This window comes from Canis aureus, chromosome 18 (genome assembly GCF_053574225.1).
Source record: "Canis aureus isolate CA01 chromosome 18, VMU_Caureus_v.1.0, whole genome shotgun sequence".
Taxonomy (NCBI): Eukaryota; Metazoa; Chordata; class Mammalia; order Carnivora; family Canidae; genus Canis; species Canis aureus.
This window is the reverse complement of record NC_135628.1, coordinates 42824129-42843334: the sequence shown is the minus strand read 5'-3', so window position 1 is coordinate 42843334 and position 19206 is coordinate 42824129. Positions and strand designations below refer to the sequence as shown.

The 19206-nt window shown below is 39.4% G+C and overlaps 1 protein-coding gene across 5 annotated transcripts in view; it reads right to left on the bottom strand.

Moving 5' to 3' along the window:
• The window catches only part of CDK6 (cyclin dependent kinase 6), a 245799-nt gene that overhangs the window by 57803 nt on the left and 168790 nt on the right, over nt 1–19206 (bottom strand). For all 5 annotated transcript variants that reach the window (XM_077856956.1, XM_077856958.1, XM_077856959.1 and 2 more), the window contains exon 5: nt 14899–15008. In XM_077856956.1, the coding sequence (XP_077713082.1) occupies nt 14899–15008 (110 nt within the window). The remainder of the gene's footprint in view (nt 1–14898; nt 15009–19206) is intronic.

Here is a 19206-nt window from a genome sequence, read left to right as displayed (position 1 = left end):
GGTCCAACCTCCAGCTAAAGTAATTCTGCACAGGCTCAGTACTTTTTAATTTTCAGGGCTGGGAGGTACCTCCTGCCAGGGGAGCCAGGGGACAACGAAGACAAGCCTGTCACTGATTAAAAGATTGGACTGGTAAGAACGAGCTTTCACTATATAAAATAGTTACTTTCTCTGTTTGTGTTTTATAATTAAAAGTGGATGGCTTCTTGTCTCATATATTTTTATTCAAAGCAATGGTTGAAAGATATGACCAGAAGACCTGAGACTTCACAACCAAGGTAGAAAGGAGACCATCAGTGTTAAAGCAAGTGCTTCCAGAGTAAATGCAATGAGGAGACCCAAAGGCAAAATCCGAAGCAAAGATGCATGAGGTCTGGAGAGTAAGAAGACCAAGAAGGAAGGGCAATGTGAAAAGAAGGCCACATTCCAAGTTTTGCCTGGAACGAAGATCATGCCGCAATATACATTATTCTCCAAGCCTAGGCACTCTGGAGCTCTGCAGAATGACCTTTATGTTGTCTGTGCACTGGAAAAAAACTAGTCTGAAAAACTGCTTGGGACTTTAATCTTAAGATAATTTTTTTTTTTAACTGACAAAAGGAGGTTGATTCCTTCCCTATCACTACACAACTGATAGAAAGGAAACCCACAGTGAATTTTACAGTTGAAGGAGGTCTCTTATGTTTCAAACGAAGCTTAACAACAGTTAAGCTTAACAGTTAATTTTTATAAAATTACCATATTCACTTATACTTCCCTCTTGATATTATTTTTAAATATGGATAGAGGACATAGCCAGGGCTTATATGTGTCCTTGTTTTGTTTTGTTTTAAAAAAATTATTAATTTATTTGAGAGAGAGAGAGAGAGCGAGAGTGAGAGAGCACGAGCCTGAGCTCATAAGCAGGGCAGGGGGGAGAGGGAGAAGCAGACTCCCTGCTGAGCAGGGAGTCTGATGTGGGCTCTATCCCAGGACCCTGGGATCATGACCTGAGCCGAAGGCAGACTCTAAATTGACCGAGCCACCTAGATGCCCCTGTCTTGTTTTACTCTTGCCAATACTTCTAATCTTTGGGAACCTCAATCCGATCTCCCACCTTAAACTTAAAACAGAGTTTAATTGAAGCTTTTTGGGGGGCAATTTGGTTTAGCTGGCAGAATTTTAAGTATGCATGTTATCTGACCCTGTAATTTTGCTTCTGGAATTCACCATACAGAAATACTTGGACAAATGTTCCGCAAAATAAGCACAAGGATTTTACTGCAAAATTGTTTTCAATAAGACTAAAAACAAATAACCCCTAAATGTCCATCAATGGGAAATTAAATTATGAGATAAATGAACTGGTAATTATTCAGCAGTTTAAAAATGAGTTAGATTTCAATGAATTGATATAACATATGATAAAATAAAGTGACTAAGGCAATGTAAGCCCATCTCTGTGACACAAATTTATCAATGTACATCTATAAGTATGTGTGTATATATATATATATATATATATATATATGTATTTATAAACACACACACACACACACACACACACACACCTTTGAATTTGCAATAAAAAAGATCTGGAAGTACAACCAGGAATTCATCTTTGGGAAGCAGATTTTGGATGAGTACAGAAAAGATAATATTCACTTTTACACTTCTGTGCCATTTGGCATTTTGCAACCAGACTACTCTACCTTGTGATTAAAAATTTTTCTTTTCTTTTCAATAAAGCTAATTGGCATCTAAATCTCCTAATTTGTTTCTGTCCTTAGCAATTCTTGTTTCTTAAAGTGGGATGCAGAGAGATCACAGAGACTGTGAGGCTCCAGGTGCACGCAATTTTAAAAGAGAGGGGAAGATCTGCAGGTGCTGACAAACCCACTTGCAGGTTGGCGTTCAAGTGCCACCAGTTCAGGGACAAAGGCCCAGCAGCTGCATCAATATCAACATCAACATCAACTCTTTTAGTTTTACATACAAGGACCTCAACTTTTTAAAGCCTCCAAACTAGAAAATAGATTCAATGAGCCTAGGACAGAAGGGCACTGATTCACTTCTTCCCTTTCCAGTAAATGGCAGTCTGTTTTTTTTTTGTTTTTTTTTTTTTACTTTTCTATTTGATGGTTTAGAGCTGTGTGATCTTGTACAGTACAGGTGGCTACTGAGCACCTGAAATGTGACTAGTCTGACTGACATGTGCTCTAAGTGTAAAATATATGCTGGAGTCTAAAGACTTATTATGAAGAAAGAATGTAAAATAGCTCATTCATTCATATTTTTAAATATTTATTACATATTGAAATAATATTTTAGATATGTTGCATTAAATAAAATATACTATTAAAACTAGGGATACCTGGGTGGCTCAGCAGTTGAGCATCTACCTTCAGCTTAGGGCGTGATCCCAGTCCAGGGATCAAGTCCTGCATTGGGTTTCCTGTGAGGAGCCTACCTCTCCCTCTGTCTGTCTATGTCTCTGCCTCTCTCTCTGTGTCTCTTGTGAATAAATAAAATCTTAAAAAAACCCCTAATTTTATCTGTTTTTTTCACCTTTTTAAATGTGGCTACTAGAAAATTTTAATTAATCGGTTAAAAAAATTATTTATTTAACAGAGGGAGAGAGTGCAAAAGAGCACAAGCAGTGGGGAAGGGCAAAGGGGAGAGGGAGAAGCAGTCTCTCTGCTGAGCAGGGAGCCCAACGTGGGGAGCTGAAGGCAGATGTTTAACCAACTGAGCCACCCAAGGGTGAAAATTTTAAATTACACTGTGGCTCATGTTATATTTCTATTCAGCAGAGTTGCTTTAGACCTTCATGGATGGAAAGTCTATATACTTAAATATTTGAAAAAAGGAATAGTAAGGTGGAGAGGGAGGCATGAATGAACACACACATACACCCCAACTGTTACAATGCTATCCTCTGTATCTTGATGCCTAATTTTTAGAGTTGCTTGTACAATTCAGTGTACCTGTTATAGACCATATAGCTCTGAGTTCAAGCTCTGCCAATGACCAGATGTGGGATTCTGGGGCAAATCACGTGGTAAGATTAAACTGAATAATATATGTCAAGTGCTCAGGACCATATTCAAGGGTATGTAATAAGCTCTGTCAATAAGTGTTAGCTGTGCCAGACATCAGTAAGAATTCCAGAACTGACCAGATTATGCTTCTACCCAGAAGCAATATCAGAGTTAGAATGAATCTTAGACATTATCCAGTAAACCTCAGAAGCCCAATATATAAAAAAGATGAAATCAAGCTAACCTGAACAAAACTGAGTGTGGGAGCAAGAAAGGATGTTAACGCCTGAACCATCCAGGAGTGTGAACACCATAGATGTGGTATCTTATACAGGCCTCTTCATTTTACAGATAAAGACACTAAGCTCCAGGCCAATGAGCTGTCTTCAGTCACAGAACTGGTGAGGGAGGAATGACATGGAGTGAAATATCTGGTTCTTGAGAAAGAACACTGCTCTGCACCACCACATCATTACTGCAGCTGTGGAGGACAACGTGTGTGCCCAGAGAGAATGTGGCTGAGAAAAGCACCATGAGACAAGACAGATGGAATTGTGAGGAGCCATTTGGAGTGGGGGGGAGTGGGTAGTACGGCAGGTCTCTTTCTGAAGAGGCAGCTTCTAGGGTTAGCTCTGGAGATGAAAGGGGACAGGTTGGTACCCAGATCAAGAAAAATGTGTGGATTCTAAGGAGGAAAACCTGGGGCAAATTTTGGGATTAAAGTAGGTCACTTTCAGTAACATAAAGTTACATCTTGGAGAGGAGTATGTACTGAGGCCAGAATAAAGTTGGGGCTTCTTTAGAAGGTCTTGAGAGCCAAGGGTCCTAGAACAGTTTTTTTTTTTTAAGATTTATTTATTTATTCATGAGAGACACAGAGAGAGAGAGGCAGAGACACAGGCAGAGAGAGAAGCAGGCTCCTCGCAGGCAGCCTGATGTGGGACTCGAAACCCGGACCTGGGATCACGCCCTGAGCCAAAAGCAGAGCTCAACCACTGAGCCACCCAGGTGTCTTGCTAGACCAGTTTTAATACATTTTTACAAAGGGGTGACAAATAAGAAGATTAGCTTATGCTAAATCCATGAGCGGGCAGGACACAGGAAAGCAGGCTGCCTATGAAGGACCAAACTGAGTTGATGGAAGTCGAGATCTGAGGGATCCTGTGGAGACAGGATCCACAGGACTTAAATATATGAGAAGGATGAGGAAGATCCTAAGTGACTTTAGGAACCTAGCTGGGTAACTGTGGGAATTTGGATGCCATTAACAGGAAAGGAGATGGCGAGAGAAATGGCTGGTTTCGGGGGTTTGGTGAAGGTAAGGTGTCTGTGAGATGGTTGGTGGAGAGTCAGCCAATCAGAGAACTGAAATGTGGTTCTGGAACTCATCTGTATCTTATCTATACAGAAAGTGTTCAGAAGCATCTAGGCTTGGGAGAGAAGAAGAGCCAGTAAAAGAGATAAAGAAAGGCAGAGGCATCCAGCACTGTGCTTTTTCTTTACCAACAGCAAGGCCAGGAAGAGTTTAATGGAATAAGTGGTCACCAGATTGAGATGCTGAAGATACCAAGAAGAGAACAGAGAGCTGGTTCCTGTTAGCTCAGAAGGCAGCAGATGGACTGCCAGGAGGATTGAGCAGTCAGATAGATATGCCTGGGTTTAGAGCCTCTCGTCATTTATTAGCTGTGGTACTCTGTACTACTTAAGCTTTTTGGGCCTCAGTTTTCTTACCTGTTAAATGGGGGTCAACAGTATCCCACAAAGTCACTCCGAGATTTAAATGAAATTATGTATTTTGAGGCACCAAAAAGCACTTGTAGTAAGTGCTTGCTAAGCATTATCTATAATTTTTATCATTGGAAGGATTTAAGGAATGGCAAATGGTGAAGAAGTGGAGGCTGCATGTAGAGACCCTGTTCTTTTCAGAAATTTGGCCATGAAGACAAGAACAAAGACTGAGGGCACAGAAAAGGGAGGGTGAGGTCTTTTCTAGAAAGGAGTTATGAAAGCTAAGGGACAGGGAGATTCTGAAGTCACAAATCAGAAGGGGATGATGGATAGTGGCAGTGTCCAGGAGCAGGGTAGCATGGAGAACACAGTTGAAGGACTTGTCTTGTAAGGGAAGGAGAATGCATCCTTCCTTAAAAGGAGAGAGAAGGTGGCACCTGGGTAGCTGAGTGTACTAAGCGCCCAACTCTTGATTTTGGCTCAGGTCATGATCTTGGGGTCACGAGATTGAGCCCGGTGCGGGGGGCTCCACGCTCAGTGGAAGTCTGCTTGAGATTCTTTCTCCCTCTCCCTGCTTTCCCTCTCCTGCTTGTGCTCTCTACCCCTCTCTCTCTAACATAAATAAATCTTTACAAAAAGAGGAGAGAAGGAAGAGAGGGGATGAATATGAGAGATTTTTGAGTTGAAAGAAGGGGCACAAAGGAGCTTACTTTGGATAGACTCGCTCATCTCAGTCAAGTGGAGATGTGGTGGAATGTTGGGCTGGAAGTGCAAGGACAGACTGGGCTTAGGGACTGTGGGGGTTGGAGAGTAAAGAACTGTGCATGGGACCAGGTCTGAGACTGAGGGAAGAGATCTAGAGGAGAAGAGATGTGGCCACCAAAAGCCCAGATGGCAAGTGCTGGAAAGCCTACATGTCCTTGTTGCGTGGAGCTTCAGGTTTAAAGGTGGAACACATGGATGACGATGATCCCTAAGGTGCAGTGAGGGCCCCTGAGGAGTGAGCAGAGGGCACAAGTTCATCAGAAGGTCCTGGATGCCTAAGTGCAGGCAGGGGGAGACAGGGAGAGGGTACACTGAACAATGCAGCAAAGTTGGTCAGGACTCTTAGTCTGCTGTTTCCTCTTACATGCCAACCACTTCCATCAGTAACAGTGCTTCCAACTCTGGAGTAGCTTTGATAAAGCTATTATGCTTAAAAAGAGCTCTATATTAAAAAAAATCGCTGGTTCTATGTGAAAGGTGATATAATTAGGAAGGGGGAGACTAAAGCGGGAGAGGGTGGCAAAAAGGAGCTAGGAGGCTTTGGTAGAAGAGTACCCCCAGCACCAGATGGCCAGGCGAAGAGAGCATTGACAGAAAAGGCGTGAAGAAGGAGACTTCAAGAAAAAGTTCTGTGAAGGGGACAAACTGGCCCAGAACAGGGATCCCAAGGACCAAGAGGGAAGGATTAACACAGTTTGGAGAGCCAGAGAAGGGGGAAAGCAGGTTGCTCAGAACAGGGATAAGACCATGGAGAGAAGTCCCAGACCAGTCATTGCCAGGTAAAGGGAAGCAATGACTTGTGCAGTTGGAGGGAAGAACATGATGGCAAAATTGGCAGGAAGAGTACGATAAGGATAAAATCTAGTTTGCAGAGAAGACCACAAAATGGGCAGCCCCAAGGTGCCCAACTGGAGTGCTGGGTGCTGGAGTGCTGCAGAGCTGCCCTGATGGGGAAAGTCCAGGCCATGCCCTTTGGTGGCTTTTCAGTATGCATCATGGAAAACAAACGCATTTTTCAAATTCATGTTAAAGTAAGATACATATTAAGCATAAGAGAGGTCAACATTGATTACGTTAAAAAGTACTCATTCGTTCTTAGAACTACTCTAATGCATTATTCAACCAAGATTAGTTCTTTTCCTAGGTACCATTTGGGGTATTTCCTTACTCAAGAAAATGCTTCTTTAAAGTTCTTCCTTTTGGGTTGGTTCTTTTTATAAAGATTTTATTTATTTATTCATGAGAGACATGGAGAAAGAGGCAGAGACATAGGCTCCCTTGGGGAGCCTGATGTGGGACTCCATCCTGGGACCCTGGGATCATGACCTGAGCTGAGGGCAGACTTTCAACCACTAGCCACCCAGGTGCCCCTGGTTGACTCTTTAAAGGAAAAAAAAAAAAAAAGGCCTATGAAAGCATCCCAGAAGAGATAAGAATTCTCAAGGTCCAGTTGTATGCTCTAGTTTCCATACACATGTTCTGACCTAACCTGAGGTGATGGGTTTCTCCTCAAGGTTAGGGCTTGTCCTGTGTGGTCTTCAGGTCAGCCAGTTAAGAACCTCAATTTACTGATGTCACTAAAGAGAGGACTCAAATAAGGGGAAACACCAACATAGTAACCAACGGGAAAATTGGCAAGGCACTCAGTGACATTTTAAAGTCATTAGTTCACAGACCACTCAGCCACAAAGGACAGTTTCACTGTCAGTTTCTCAGCTACTGTGTGTTTAATTCATAGAAATCAATGACGACTAACCTAGAAAGGCCACCACACATGGGATAATGTAGCCATGAAGCCTTGTTTGTTTCCTTCCAACAGTGACTGTATTTATGTTCTTCCTGGTGGCATTTGGCATTTCTTAGCTAGGGATCAGTAGGGTTGGCAACTCAGAACTTCTAAGAATTACTATCTGCTTACCACAATCTCCATATTCAAAGAACTAGTTTTAGGATTAGTTTTTTTTCCCCTCAAAGAATTAGCATGTTTTACTTTTTTAAATGTGCGTTTTCTTTTTATGAATTTGCTGTAACCTGGAAAACCCCATAACTTTCAAACCACAGACAATAGTTCTGAGCAGGATCACAAGATAACCTGGATAGCTAGCAACTGTGAATTTAATTTGCTATGAAGTTAAAAATCAACCTATCTCATCCATCCATCCATCCATCCATCCATCCATCCATCCATCCTATCCCATCTCATGCCATCCTTCGATCTCACTAGTTGTCTACTGACTACATTCACAGCAATGTTTTTTAGTATTAAAATGTAACTCAATGTAGGGTATAGGTGGACCACCCATAGGCAAAGAGCTATAGGAAGAAGATAAAAAATTTCAATTCTTACGCATTTTGTAGCATGTCACTGTAAGTCATTGGTGGCAATAATTAAACCAAGATAATAGAGACAGATTGTATTAAAATTCTCTGGCAGCCCTTAATAATATTACAGAGAATCAATTGGTCAACCTTTCTTTTTATTTTCTTTTTTCTTTTTTTTCCCAGTCAACCTATCTAATATGGGAGCGCCTGGAAATCAAAGCTATTAAATGTATGGTTTGCTTCTTGACCTTTCTAAAATGTCATTGCTGTTACACTGTAATAATGCACAAAACATTCCAGATAAAGTATGACCTACTAGGGTAAAACAATAGCAAAGGCAGAAACATGACAGAGGGGAAAAAAAATCTAAGGTTACAGAGTCAGGCAGCCCTGGGTTCAAATTTGGCTCTGCCATTTAAGAGCTGTTTGTCCACGGACAAGTTATTTACTCTCCTTGGAGAAGACTTTGGTTCGTTATCTGGAAACTCTGGATAGTAGTCCTCAGAATGTGGGTTTACTGAGATAATGCATGTGAAGTGCCTGGCCCTGGCTCTGTCACATGGCAGACAAGTGTTACCTCCCTTTGTTTTTTTTATTTTTCTCCCTAGGTTATGGAGAATGGTGAGCCTTACTAATACAGAAATGATTATTCCTCAACAATTTTATATAAACAGCTGGGATGTGGCCTGTATGGGAAGGTTGATCCTGACTTCTGGCCTTCCAGTGAGAAACTGCTTTCCCTCCCTGGAAAGAGTCTTCTCATTATATCTATTCACAGAACCCTATGCTTCTTCAGAACACTTATCCTGGCTCAGGCTAATCAGCTAATCATGCATGCAATGCATCTCTTCCCCAGTAGGATTTAATTTCTTCTCTAAAAAAAGGTCTTGCATCTAATGGCCATGCTGTAAGTTATTTGTAGACTAATGAAACACCTGTTACAAGGTTTCCCACATGCAACATAGACCACCGGTGATATGTGAGAGAGATGATTTTAGGGGCTGAACATGGACTACATTACTCAATAGTTTTAAGGTTATATATTTGAGTGTGCACTAAACAAATAAAGAACTAGTTCATCAGATCTGTGATTTTATATATTTTTGCTCAGGATGAGGCTAAAAAAAAGTAAATTGTCTATAAAATATAAAAAAGAAACAATTGGAACTGAAGAATACAGTCACTAAAATGAAAAATACATTAAGAGAATCAACAGCAGATTAGGGGATACAGAATGGATCAGTGATCTGGACAACAAGCAAGTAGAAATTACCCAATTGGAACAGCAAAAAGAAAAAAATAAAAAATAAAATCAGGATAGTTTCAGGGACCTCTGAGGCACTATCAAGTATATTAACATTCATATTGTGGGGATCCTAGAAGGTGAAAAGAGACAGAAAGGGACAGAAAACCTATTTGAAAAAATAATGGCTAAAAACTTCCCTGACCTGGTGAAGGAAAAGACATCCAAGTCCAGGAAGCACAGAGAGAGTTCCAAAAAAAGACGAACTCAAAGAGATCCACACCAAGACACATTATATTTAAAGTGTCAACAGTTAAAGAGAGAATCTTAAAAGCAACAAGAGAGAAATAAATAGTTACAAACATGGGAACCCCCCAAAAGACTCCGAGCTGGTTTTTTAGCAGAAATTTTACAGGCCAGAAGAGACTGGTAGGATATATTAAAGTGCTGAAAGGGAAAAATTTACAACCAAGAATACTCTAACCAGCAAGATTATTATTCAGGATAGAAGGAGATATAGAGTTTTGCAGAGAAGCAAAAGCTAAAGTAAAGGAGTTTATCAACACGAAACTGGCCTTACAAGAAATGTTAAAGAGATTTCTTTAAATGGAAGAGAAAATGCCATAACAAGAAAGAAGAAAATCATGAAAAAAAACTCACTGGTAAAAAGGTAAATTTATAGTAAAGGTAGTGGGATCAACCACTTTGTAGCGAGTATGAAGGTTAAAAGGCAAAAGGAATAAAATTATCTAGAACTACGATAATTTGTCAAGGAATATACAAAATGGTATGTAAAATATAACATCAAAAACATAAAACATGGATGGGAAGGAGTGAAAATGTACTGTTTTTAGAATGTGCTTGAACTCAAGCAGCCATCAACTTAAAATAGACTGCTATAATATGTAGGATCTTATATAGGAACCTCATGGTAATCAAAAACCAAATACCTCTGATAGATATGCAAAATATAAAAAGAAAGAAATATAAACATAACACTAAGGAAAGTCACCAACTCACAAGGGACGAGAACAAAAGAAAGGAATCGGAACTATAAAAACAACCAGAAAGTCATAAACAAAATGGCAATAATTACATATCTATCAATAATTACTTTAAATGGACTACTGCTCCAATCAAAAGGCACAGAGTGGCTGAATAAGTCTTAATAAATTTAAGGATTAAAATCATATAAAAGCATCATTTCAAACCACAATGGTATGAAACTAAAAATTACAAGAAGAAAACTAGAAAAAACATAAACACATGGAGGCTAAACAACAAGCTGCTAAATAACCCCTGGGTAAATGAAAAAAATCAAAGAGGAAATCAAAATATACCTTGAGACAAATGAAAAGGTAAACACAATAGTCCAAAAGCTTACAGACACAGCAACGGCAGTTCTCGGGCTCCCAGCATGGAGCCTGCTTCTCCCTCTGCCTGTGTCTCTGCCTCTCTCTCTCTCTCTATGTCTATCATGAATAAATAAATAAAATCTTTTTAAAAAAAAAGAATTTTACAGTGATACAGATCTACTTCAAGAATAAGCATTTACCCTTATACCTAAAGGAACAGAAAAAGAACAAAGCCTAAGTTAGTAGAAGGAAGATAATAATAAATAAGAGAGCAGAAATAAATGAAATATAGGCAAATCTCGGAGATAGTGTGGGTTTGGTTCCAGACAACCATAATAAAGTGGGTATCAATAAAGTGAATCAAATCAATTTTTTGGTTTCCTAGTACATATAAAAGTCATGTTTATACTATACTGTTGTCTATTAAATGCGCAATAGCATTATGTCTAAAAAAACAATGTATAAGCCTTAATTTTAAAAAATATTTTATTTAATTACTCATGAGAGACCAGAGAGGCAGAGACATAGGCAGAGTGAGAAGCAGGCTCTCTGCGGGGAGCTGGATGCGGAACTCGATCTCAGGACCCCGGGATCATGACCTGAACCAAAGGCAGATGCTTAACCATTGAGTCACCCAGCTGCCCATGTATATACTTTAATTAAAAATATTTTGCTAAAGAATTCTAACCATCATCTGAGTTTTGGGTGGGTCCTTATCATTGATCATAGAACACCATAAGAAATATGATAATAATGAAAAAGTCTGAAATATTGCAAGAATTAGCAAAATGTGACAAGAGACATGAACTGATAAGCAAATGCTGTTGGGCAAATGCTGTTGGACAAATGTTGCAGACAGACTTGGTTCAATCAGGGTTGCCACAAACTTTAATTTGTAAAAAAAAAAAAGAAAGAAGGAAAGAAAAAAGGCAGTATCTGCAAAGTACAATAAAATGAAGTATGCCTGTAGTTAATAATAATACATAATAACTTTGAATGGTGACAAATAGTAGCTAGATTTAACGTGGTGATTGATTTGCAATGTACATGAATGCTGAATCACTATGTTGTACACCTGAAACTAATATGTCAATTATATTTCAACTAAAAAAAAAGTAAATTGTTTAGGGTAAAAATTTAAGTAAGTATAGTTGTTTCAAGAATATGGAAAAACCATGAAGGTGTTAAAAAAAATGACAACATTTGGGAAATATTGCCATAATAACAAGCAGGAACCCCGGGGTAGACACATGCTAATGCCACATTCTCTGATTTAGGATTAACCTAAGGTAATGAGGGAGTCTGCTTTCAGAATCTATGGCTTGTAAATTCAGCTGGACACTGCAATAGGTGTGTCAACACCGACTCAGGACTTAAGCTACAATCAGGTCAAGCTGGGGGCTAGACCTCAGAACTCATCTGGCATGAGTAAGAAGCATGCACTTTCAGATATCTTGGTGTTATCACAGGAAATACCAAACATGAACAGAGCAGGAACAGGGTCAGATCCCACAGCCATATTCAAGGTCAAAGCCAAACCAGCAGGAACTACCTAGGAGATAGAACATCCAGGCTAGGAATGATGTGTGGTAAGCCTGGATTCATTCTTCAGCCAGAAAGGCACAGAGGACTGGATTCTGATATTGCTTCCTCCTTCAGGCAATTAATTATCAATTTATTACCTCTACGCAAGGCTCCAAGAAAGGGTAATTTTCTTCTGTGCATCTCTAAAGAGCCAATGGGTTTCTACCCACCATCTCACTTTCTCAGCAAACTGAGGCTGGCTGTTGCTGCCATCATGGAAGGAGCCCTTCTCTGAGTCTCCAACACTGAGTACCCCCTTCTCATGCTAGGGTGAAAATAAGGGTATATCCCTGTCATAGTGGATTAGAACAAAGAATGAATTTTCCCACAGAAAAAATGTTATAAACAGAAAATGGGTTTTGATGAATTAGCACCAATAACATTTCATATATATTCCAGGTTATACAGTATTCCACAAGCTAGACTTACATAGGATTCTGCAAGCCACTTCAGTGGGAAATGTTTTAATGATCTAAAATGAAAATTTAGGTTGCAACTGTTCCATAAGTAGTGACTAGCTATACTTAGAAATATAGCAAGTTCCTTACTAGTGAATGCTTAACACTACATATCTTAAATTTTATCTTTTAACATCTTTCAGGAAGATATTGATTTTATCATGAATAGTGGCTGGTATCAAGTCTTGTACTATTGAAAAATAACTGACCACTCTCATCCCATTACAAAAGAAGGACTCATTCTTTGTATTTGAGGACAATTCTAGACACAGAAATCTAATTCTACTGTACATTTCTTGAATCAGCTTTCAGCTTAATGAACTTATTTATGAGATGAATTAGAATAACTGTCCTGACTTCCATCCTGCAATGCTGACAGTAAATTATTTCCTGTTCTGACCATATCCTTTATTTTTTTTTAAGATTTCATTTATTTATTTTATTTGAAAGTAAGCCAGGAAAAGGCAGGTGGGCAGAGCAGAATGAGGTATATGCAGATTCCCCAGAGTGGGGGGGCAGACTCAGGACTTGATTTCATGACCCTGAGATCATGACTTGGGTCAAAATCAAAAAGTCGATGCTTAACTGACTGAGCTACCCAGGCACCTGTGACCATAATCCTTTAACACAATGTTTTCTATACCTGTTTGACGAAAAGAATTACATGAGGTACTTTTAAAAACAAGAATGCCTGGCCCCAGCCCAGTAATGAATCAGAATCTCTAAGGGAGAGATCTGGGAGTTGCACATTTAAAGACTGCTCCTCCCTGGTGATCCTGTCATCCAACCCAGTGGTTCTTAGCCTGGAGGGTGAATTAGGATCACCTTGAGGGCTTGTTCAAACACAGGCTGTTGAGCCCCAGCCCAAGAACCTCTGATCCAGTGGACCCTGGGGGAGGGGGTGGGATTTGCATTTCTACCAAGGTCCTCAGAGATACTGAGGTTGTTGGTACAAGAACTACACTCCTAAATCACTTATTTAGCCTGTTGGGCAAACACTGAAGCTACCTTCAATATTACTTTTTTCCTCTCTCCTTGATAGAAAAACAACACTGGATTAAAATGCACAGGACTTCATTTGGAGCAATACTCTTGCTACTTTTTAGCTGCGTGATGTCAGTTAAATTTATCACTGTGTATCAGTTATCTTTCATGGGGAGGTGTAAAAAGGTAACAGAAGGGGAGAGGTTTGGTCTTGTACTCGGCACACAGTAGGCCTGCAATGAACATCTAGGTATTCTGATTTCTTTGGTATGATTCCTTCCTGTGAGCCACATATAAAAAATGCTGAGTTCTAAAAATAGGTCCCCAAATTTATTATAAGCACTAAACTTCATTTGGTTAAAAGAACAGACAAGGAATGGCTGACCACTTCTCTTTCTTCTGAGCTACTGTGTAGCTGACATTTTGAACATAACATGTATAATAGGAATATATACTCAGCTTTCCAACTCACATTTCCCATGGAAAACAGAATTTTTATTTCTGTTTTATTTTTATTTCTAAAAATAGAAAACAACGAGTTAACAGATTATGATTAGGCTCTCTGCTTAATTTTGATTTGCTGAATTTAGTTCCCACGTATGGATTATTTTCCCGGCAGATCTTTATAATATTGTTTGGCTATTTCTTGTGACCTGAAAGTCAAACAAATGAATTACAGACCCTAAGAGTCAGGGGTCCTTGGAGGTCATTCAGCCCACCTGCCTACTCTACTAGTGCCACTGAAAACATCAGTGTGGGGTGACCTAGTTTCTTCTTAGACACCTAATGAGAATGTGCTATTTTCACGAACCCCAATCTTCTCTTCAGACAACTGTCCAATATTAGATTTTTTTCCCACATCTGACCAAAAACCTTTATTTCTATAATTTCTAAATCCCTGGTCCTTACTTTGCTCTCTGTTATGCCTGAATACGTCTAATCTCCTCAGTCTGACAGCATTTGCAGTATTCTGAACTAGTGCTGACATCTTCCTTGCCTGGTCCTTTTTAGCCTGAACATTGTGTTTAAGCAACTATTCTCAGCATCAAAATTTCCATACATGGTACCACAGCCCTGGTCCTTCTACCGTGAACAAAGTCCACCTTGAGCATATTTCTACGTCCCATCATCACCCACAAAAATAAGTTGTAGGGACAATGGCATGTTTCCTTCCCTGAATCTCCAAGAAGTGGAAGCTAGAGTCCTATAAAACTTCACTGTTAAGGACCAAGAATGTTTTTCCAGGACAAGCTTGAATGTGGCAGCCCAAAGCAGGTGGATATGGAGATACAAACACACACACACACACACACACACACACACACACACACACTCGTGACCTTACTTGAAACAGAAATGCTATGTTGCCACTTAAATTACTGAAGACCCAAAATGTCTCTTTCCAATGAAGACAGAGCAAAACAAAAGGTATTTCTTACTTTCTACGAAACATTTCTGCAAATATGCAGCCAACACTCCAGAGGTCCACGGGGGTGGCATAGCTGGACTGAAGCAGGACTTCTGGAGCTCTGTACCACAGTGTGACGACCTGCAAGGGCAAACGGATCTGAGCGTTACTGTGGAAGAGGGTTGGTTGCTTCAACTTCTTACCTTGGGTGGTATATAGCCGAGATCCAATTCAGAAAGAGCACCTAGCATTGTATGAGGACACTGAGCTAGAAGCAATAAATAACTAGGATTCATCATTGACAGGCCAGGAAATGACATCATCCCCACAACCTGGGTCCCCAGCTCATACTCTGTGTTTCTTACTAGGATGGTAAAATAATTGAGTTTCAGAAAGCAGAGTAAAGACTAAAAAAACCCCCAAAAACAAAAAAACACATGAATTTGAAAACTACTTTTTTTTTAAGGGGCTTAAAAAAAAAACAATACAAGGAAAACAGGTGTTGGCAAAGATTCCAGCTTGGTTCTTATGCCAGCATTATTGGGAAATCAGAAAATGATTCCAGTGGTTGCTAGATGTTGACCTTGAAGTATAAAGAACACTCAGGACAAGTCAAAACTACTCTTATCATGAGACTGTGGGGAATCAAAATAAAGCCTCCTTCAATGCCATGCTTTTCAGAAAACAAATAAAAAACTAAGAACTTAAGAGAGAATGTGTAACTCAATTGTTTATACCATGTGTAAAAAAGTCATCCAGAGGACAGGATTCCCAAAGAGGAAGAATTTCAATACAAGAGTTGGGTGAAACAGACCCCACCATGACTATTTCTGCAAGGCTGAGAGGTCAGGGAACAAACACATTTATAGGCTTCAGATTTATATCAGTATATGTGGGCTCAAGTGCTTCTCTTTTGGAGGGAAACAGAGATTCTATGGATCCCTGAAATAAAGAAATATTCTTTACTGCCAGGTAAGGAATTCAATACATAAATCTATTACATAAGCATTTTATATTATTCAGATTCCTTTTATCCTTACTTATTGTTTTGTCTAATTGCACTTTTGTTGACATCAATCTAAATTTCCGACAATTTTCCTTTATGTATTTTGGTGCTGCAGTACTTGGTGTGTTCAGATTGCAGTCGCAATTCTCCAAAACATGATTGCCATCTATTTCCTTCCTTCCTTATAGACACACACTGTGCCTCCCAGCAAGAGATGGAGTTTGGGGCGCCTGGTGGCTCAGTTAGTTAAGTGTTGGATTCTTGGTTTTAGCTCAGGTCACCATCTTGTGGTCCTGAGATTAAGCCCCATGTTGGGCTCTGTGCTCAGTGTGGAGGCTGCTTCAGATTCTCTCTCCCTCTCCCTCCCAGAGCTCATGCTTTCTCTCTCTCTCAAATAAATAAATTTAAACAATCATAAAAGAGAGAGAGAGAGAGAGAGAGTTTAAGTCACCTTCCATTGAATCTGAGTTGGGTCTTAGTGATTTGGTCAACTAAACTAAGAGAATGCATCTGAGACTATCATAACTAGGTTAGAAGAAGCTTGGTAGTCGGGCCTTTTTTTTTTTTTTAAGATATTATTTTTAAGTAACCTCTATACCCAATGTAGGGCTCCAACTCACAACACCAAGATCAAGAGTCGCATGCTCCACTGAGCCAGCCAGGTGCCCTACAGTCTGGGCCTTTTTGAATGATTGTTTTTGAGGTGCTTCCTCTGGATCCCAAATGCTATGCAGTGAGAAGCACAAAGATGTTCTAGTGGATATGCCCCGTTGAGTTCTCGGCTGAAAGCCATGCTAGTGAGCCATCTTGGATATTCAAGTCGGACCAGTCCCCCACATGGCTGTGGGCCACCCGTGCCCATGTCACAGGGAACAGAACTGCCTAGCCAAGTCCAGTCCACTCAGAGGATTACAAGTGATAATAAAATGACTATTGTTTTAAGTTTTGGGGAGATTATACAGCAGTATCGAACTGAAACAAGATTCTTGACTGGTTCCTCCTCTTCATCTGATTTAACAGGTGTTGCTTTGAATTCACACAAGGAGTCAAATTTTGTGTAAGGGATATCTGGTTGACATCTAATGGAGGCATGGTGGTGATGTAACAAATTTAAAAAAGGAAGCAAACAAACCCCCCAAAACCAAATAGTGTCACCCAGTTATCATTGGCTCCAATATGTCTTTCCAGCAGCATATCCTGCAGTATCTCCATATACCATAGTATAGTATCTCCATAACTCTTACAGTCTTCTCACATAATAGACCACAGCACTGAGTTTCAACTCTGTGCATCAGAATCATCCACGGGCTTTTATTTATTATTTATTTTAAAAAGATTTTATTTATTAGTACATGAGAGAGTGTGAGAGAGAGGGGCAGAGGGAGAGGGAGCAACAGACTCCCCACTGAGCAAGGAGCCTGACATGGGGCTGGATCCCAGGTTCCTGAGATCATAACTTGAGCTGAAGGCAGATGCTTAACTAATTAAGCCACCCAGGTGCCCTATTCATAGGACTTTTAAAAAACATATGTCTAGAGGCGCTTGGGTGGCTCAGTCGGTTAAGTGTCTGACTCTTAATTTTGGCTCAGGTCATGATCTCAGGGTCATGAGACTGAGCCCCAATCTGGGTTCCCTGCTCAGTAGGGAGTCTGCTTGAGGTTTTCTCTCCCCCTCTGCCTCTTCCTGCTCTCTCTCTAAAAGAAATAAAAAAAAACTCTCTCTAAAAAAAAAAAAAAAAGGAAGAAAGAAAAAGAAAAAAAAAAACATGTGTTGGTCTTCTCTGTCTCACTGAATTGGACCTCCATGATGGGGGCCCTGGAGTTCTTCCTTCACTTTTTTTTTTTTTCCTTCACTTTTTTATTTCTTCTCTTTATGTAACAGTTTTTCAGGTAACACTAACCCTTGACTAGGTCTGAGCACCACTCAATTATATAAACATAACCTCTAGCTCCTGCCTCCATGCTTTAGAGCTGGCACTGTTCTAGTCTGGAAAGCTCTTCCTTCTCCTCTGCACATGTGGAAATTCCCCTTATCCTACAAAGCCTGGCTCTGATGCTATCATCTCCCTGAACCAACTGCCACCTGAAAATCATACCTTGTAACATAGTTCCTAAAATGGTTTGCTGCAGAGGACACGGACTTGATTTTATCCATGATTACATCTGTAAATACCCATCACGATATTGCTCACATAACAACTGGGGTTTAACAAATACCAAATTGACAATTTTAAGCCAATCATTGCTAGGAGATAAGTTGGCAAAATTCGGTTATCAGTCATTCCCCAGGAAGAAGGTACTTACTACATTTGCTAAGAAGAGCACTCAGTTCTGGGCTCTATGAATTATGAATGAATAAATGAATTATTTATTTCTGCTTTATTAATATTTCTAGCTGGGGGAACATTTCTCTGCTCCTCTGATACATTGCAAAAAAAGGTGTAGGCGTAAACAATTCGTAAAGTTCTGCTCAGTGGTTTATAGACATACACAGTGTACAGGCACACACCCACTTTTTCAGCAACATTTGAAATAAAGTCTAGCATCATATGGGATGAAAATTTTAACCTGAATATTGCATTGTTTTAAGCTGTTCTAAAGTGGCTGTGATTTCTGATGGATTACATGTTAGTGGGACTTTTTCATTTTGAGTACTTTAATCAGTGTACCTATTATGATCATCAAACAAAATGTCTAGACAGTTAAAATAATAACTACATTGACATGTTTAGGAAGTTCCTTTCTAGTCCTTTTAAAAATTAGTTACCACTCAAAATGGATAATTAATTTTTATCAAATATCTTTAAAATGTCTATTAATAATGACCATATGATCATTCTCATTCATTCTATGAATAGTATGTCCATTAGCAGATATCCTAATACAATCCTTGCCTTTTTGGAATTAATCATTCCTAATCTTGATGTATTATTCTTTTAATATTGGTGTATTACTCTCTTAATAGACCCTTGGGTTCTATTTGCTAATACTTATTTAGAATATTAACTTGTATTCCTGAGACTGAGCTGCAGTTTTATTTTTTGTGTTAATTTTTCCTGTTTTGATATTAGAAATATGAAAGGTTTCTAGCCTTCTCTATGTTCTGGAATATTATAAACAAGATCAAAATAATCTCTTAAAAGGACTCATTCATGAAACCATCTGGATCTGGATCTTCATTAGCTGTTATGCCTTCAACAATCTTTTGAATTTCTTCTTAGTCTGTTTAGGTTTTAATCTCCTTTTGAGTTAATTTTGGTAGTAATAAAGGATTTTCATGAGAATTTCTAGATTCTAAACTGTGTTGGATTAAATTTGTACATAGTATTTCTTA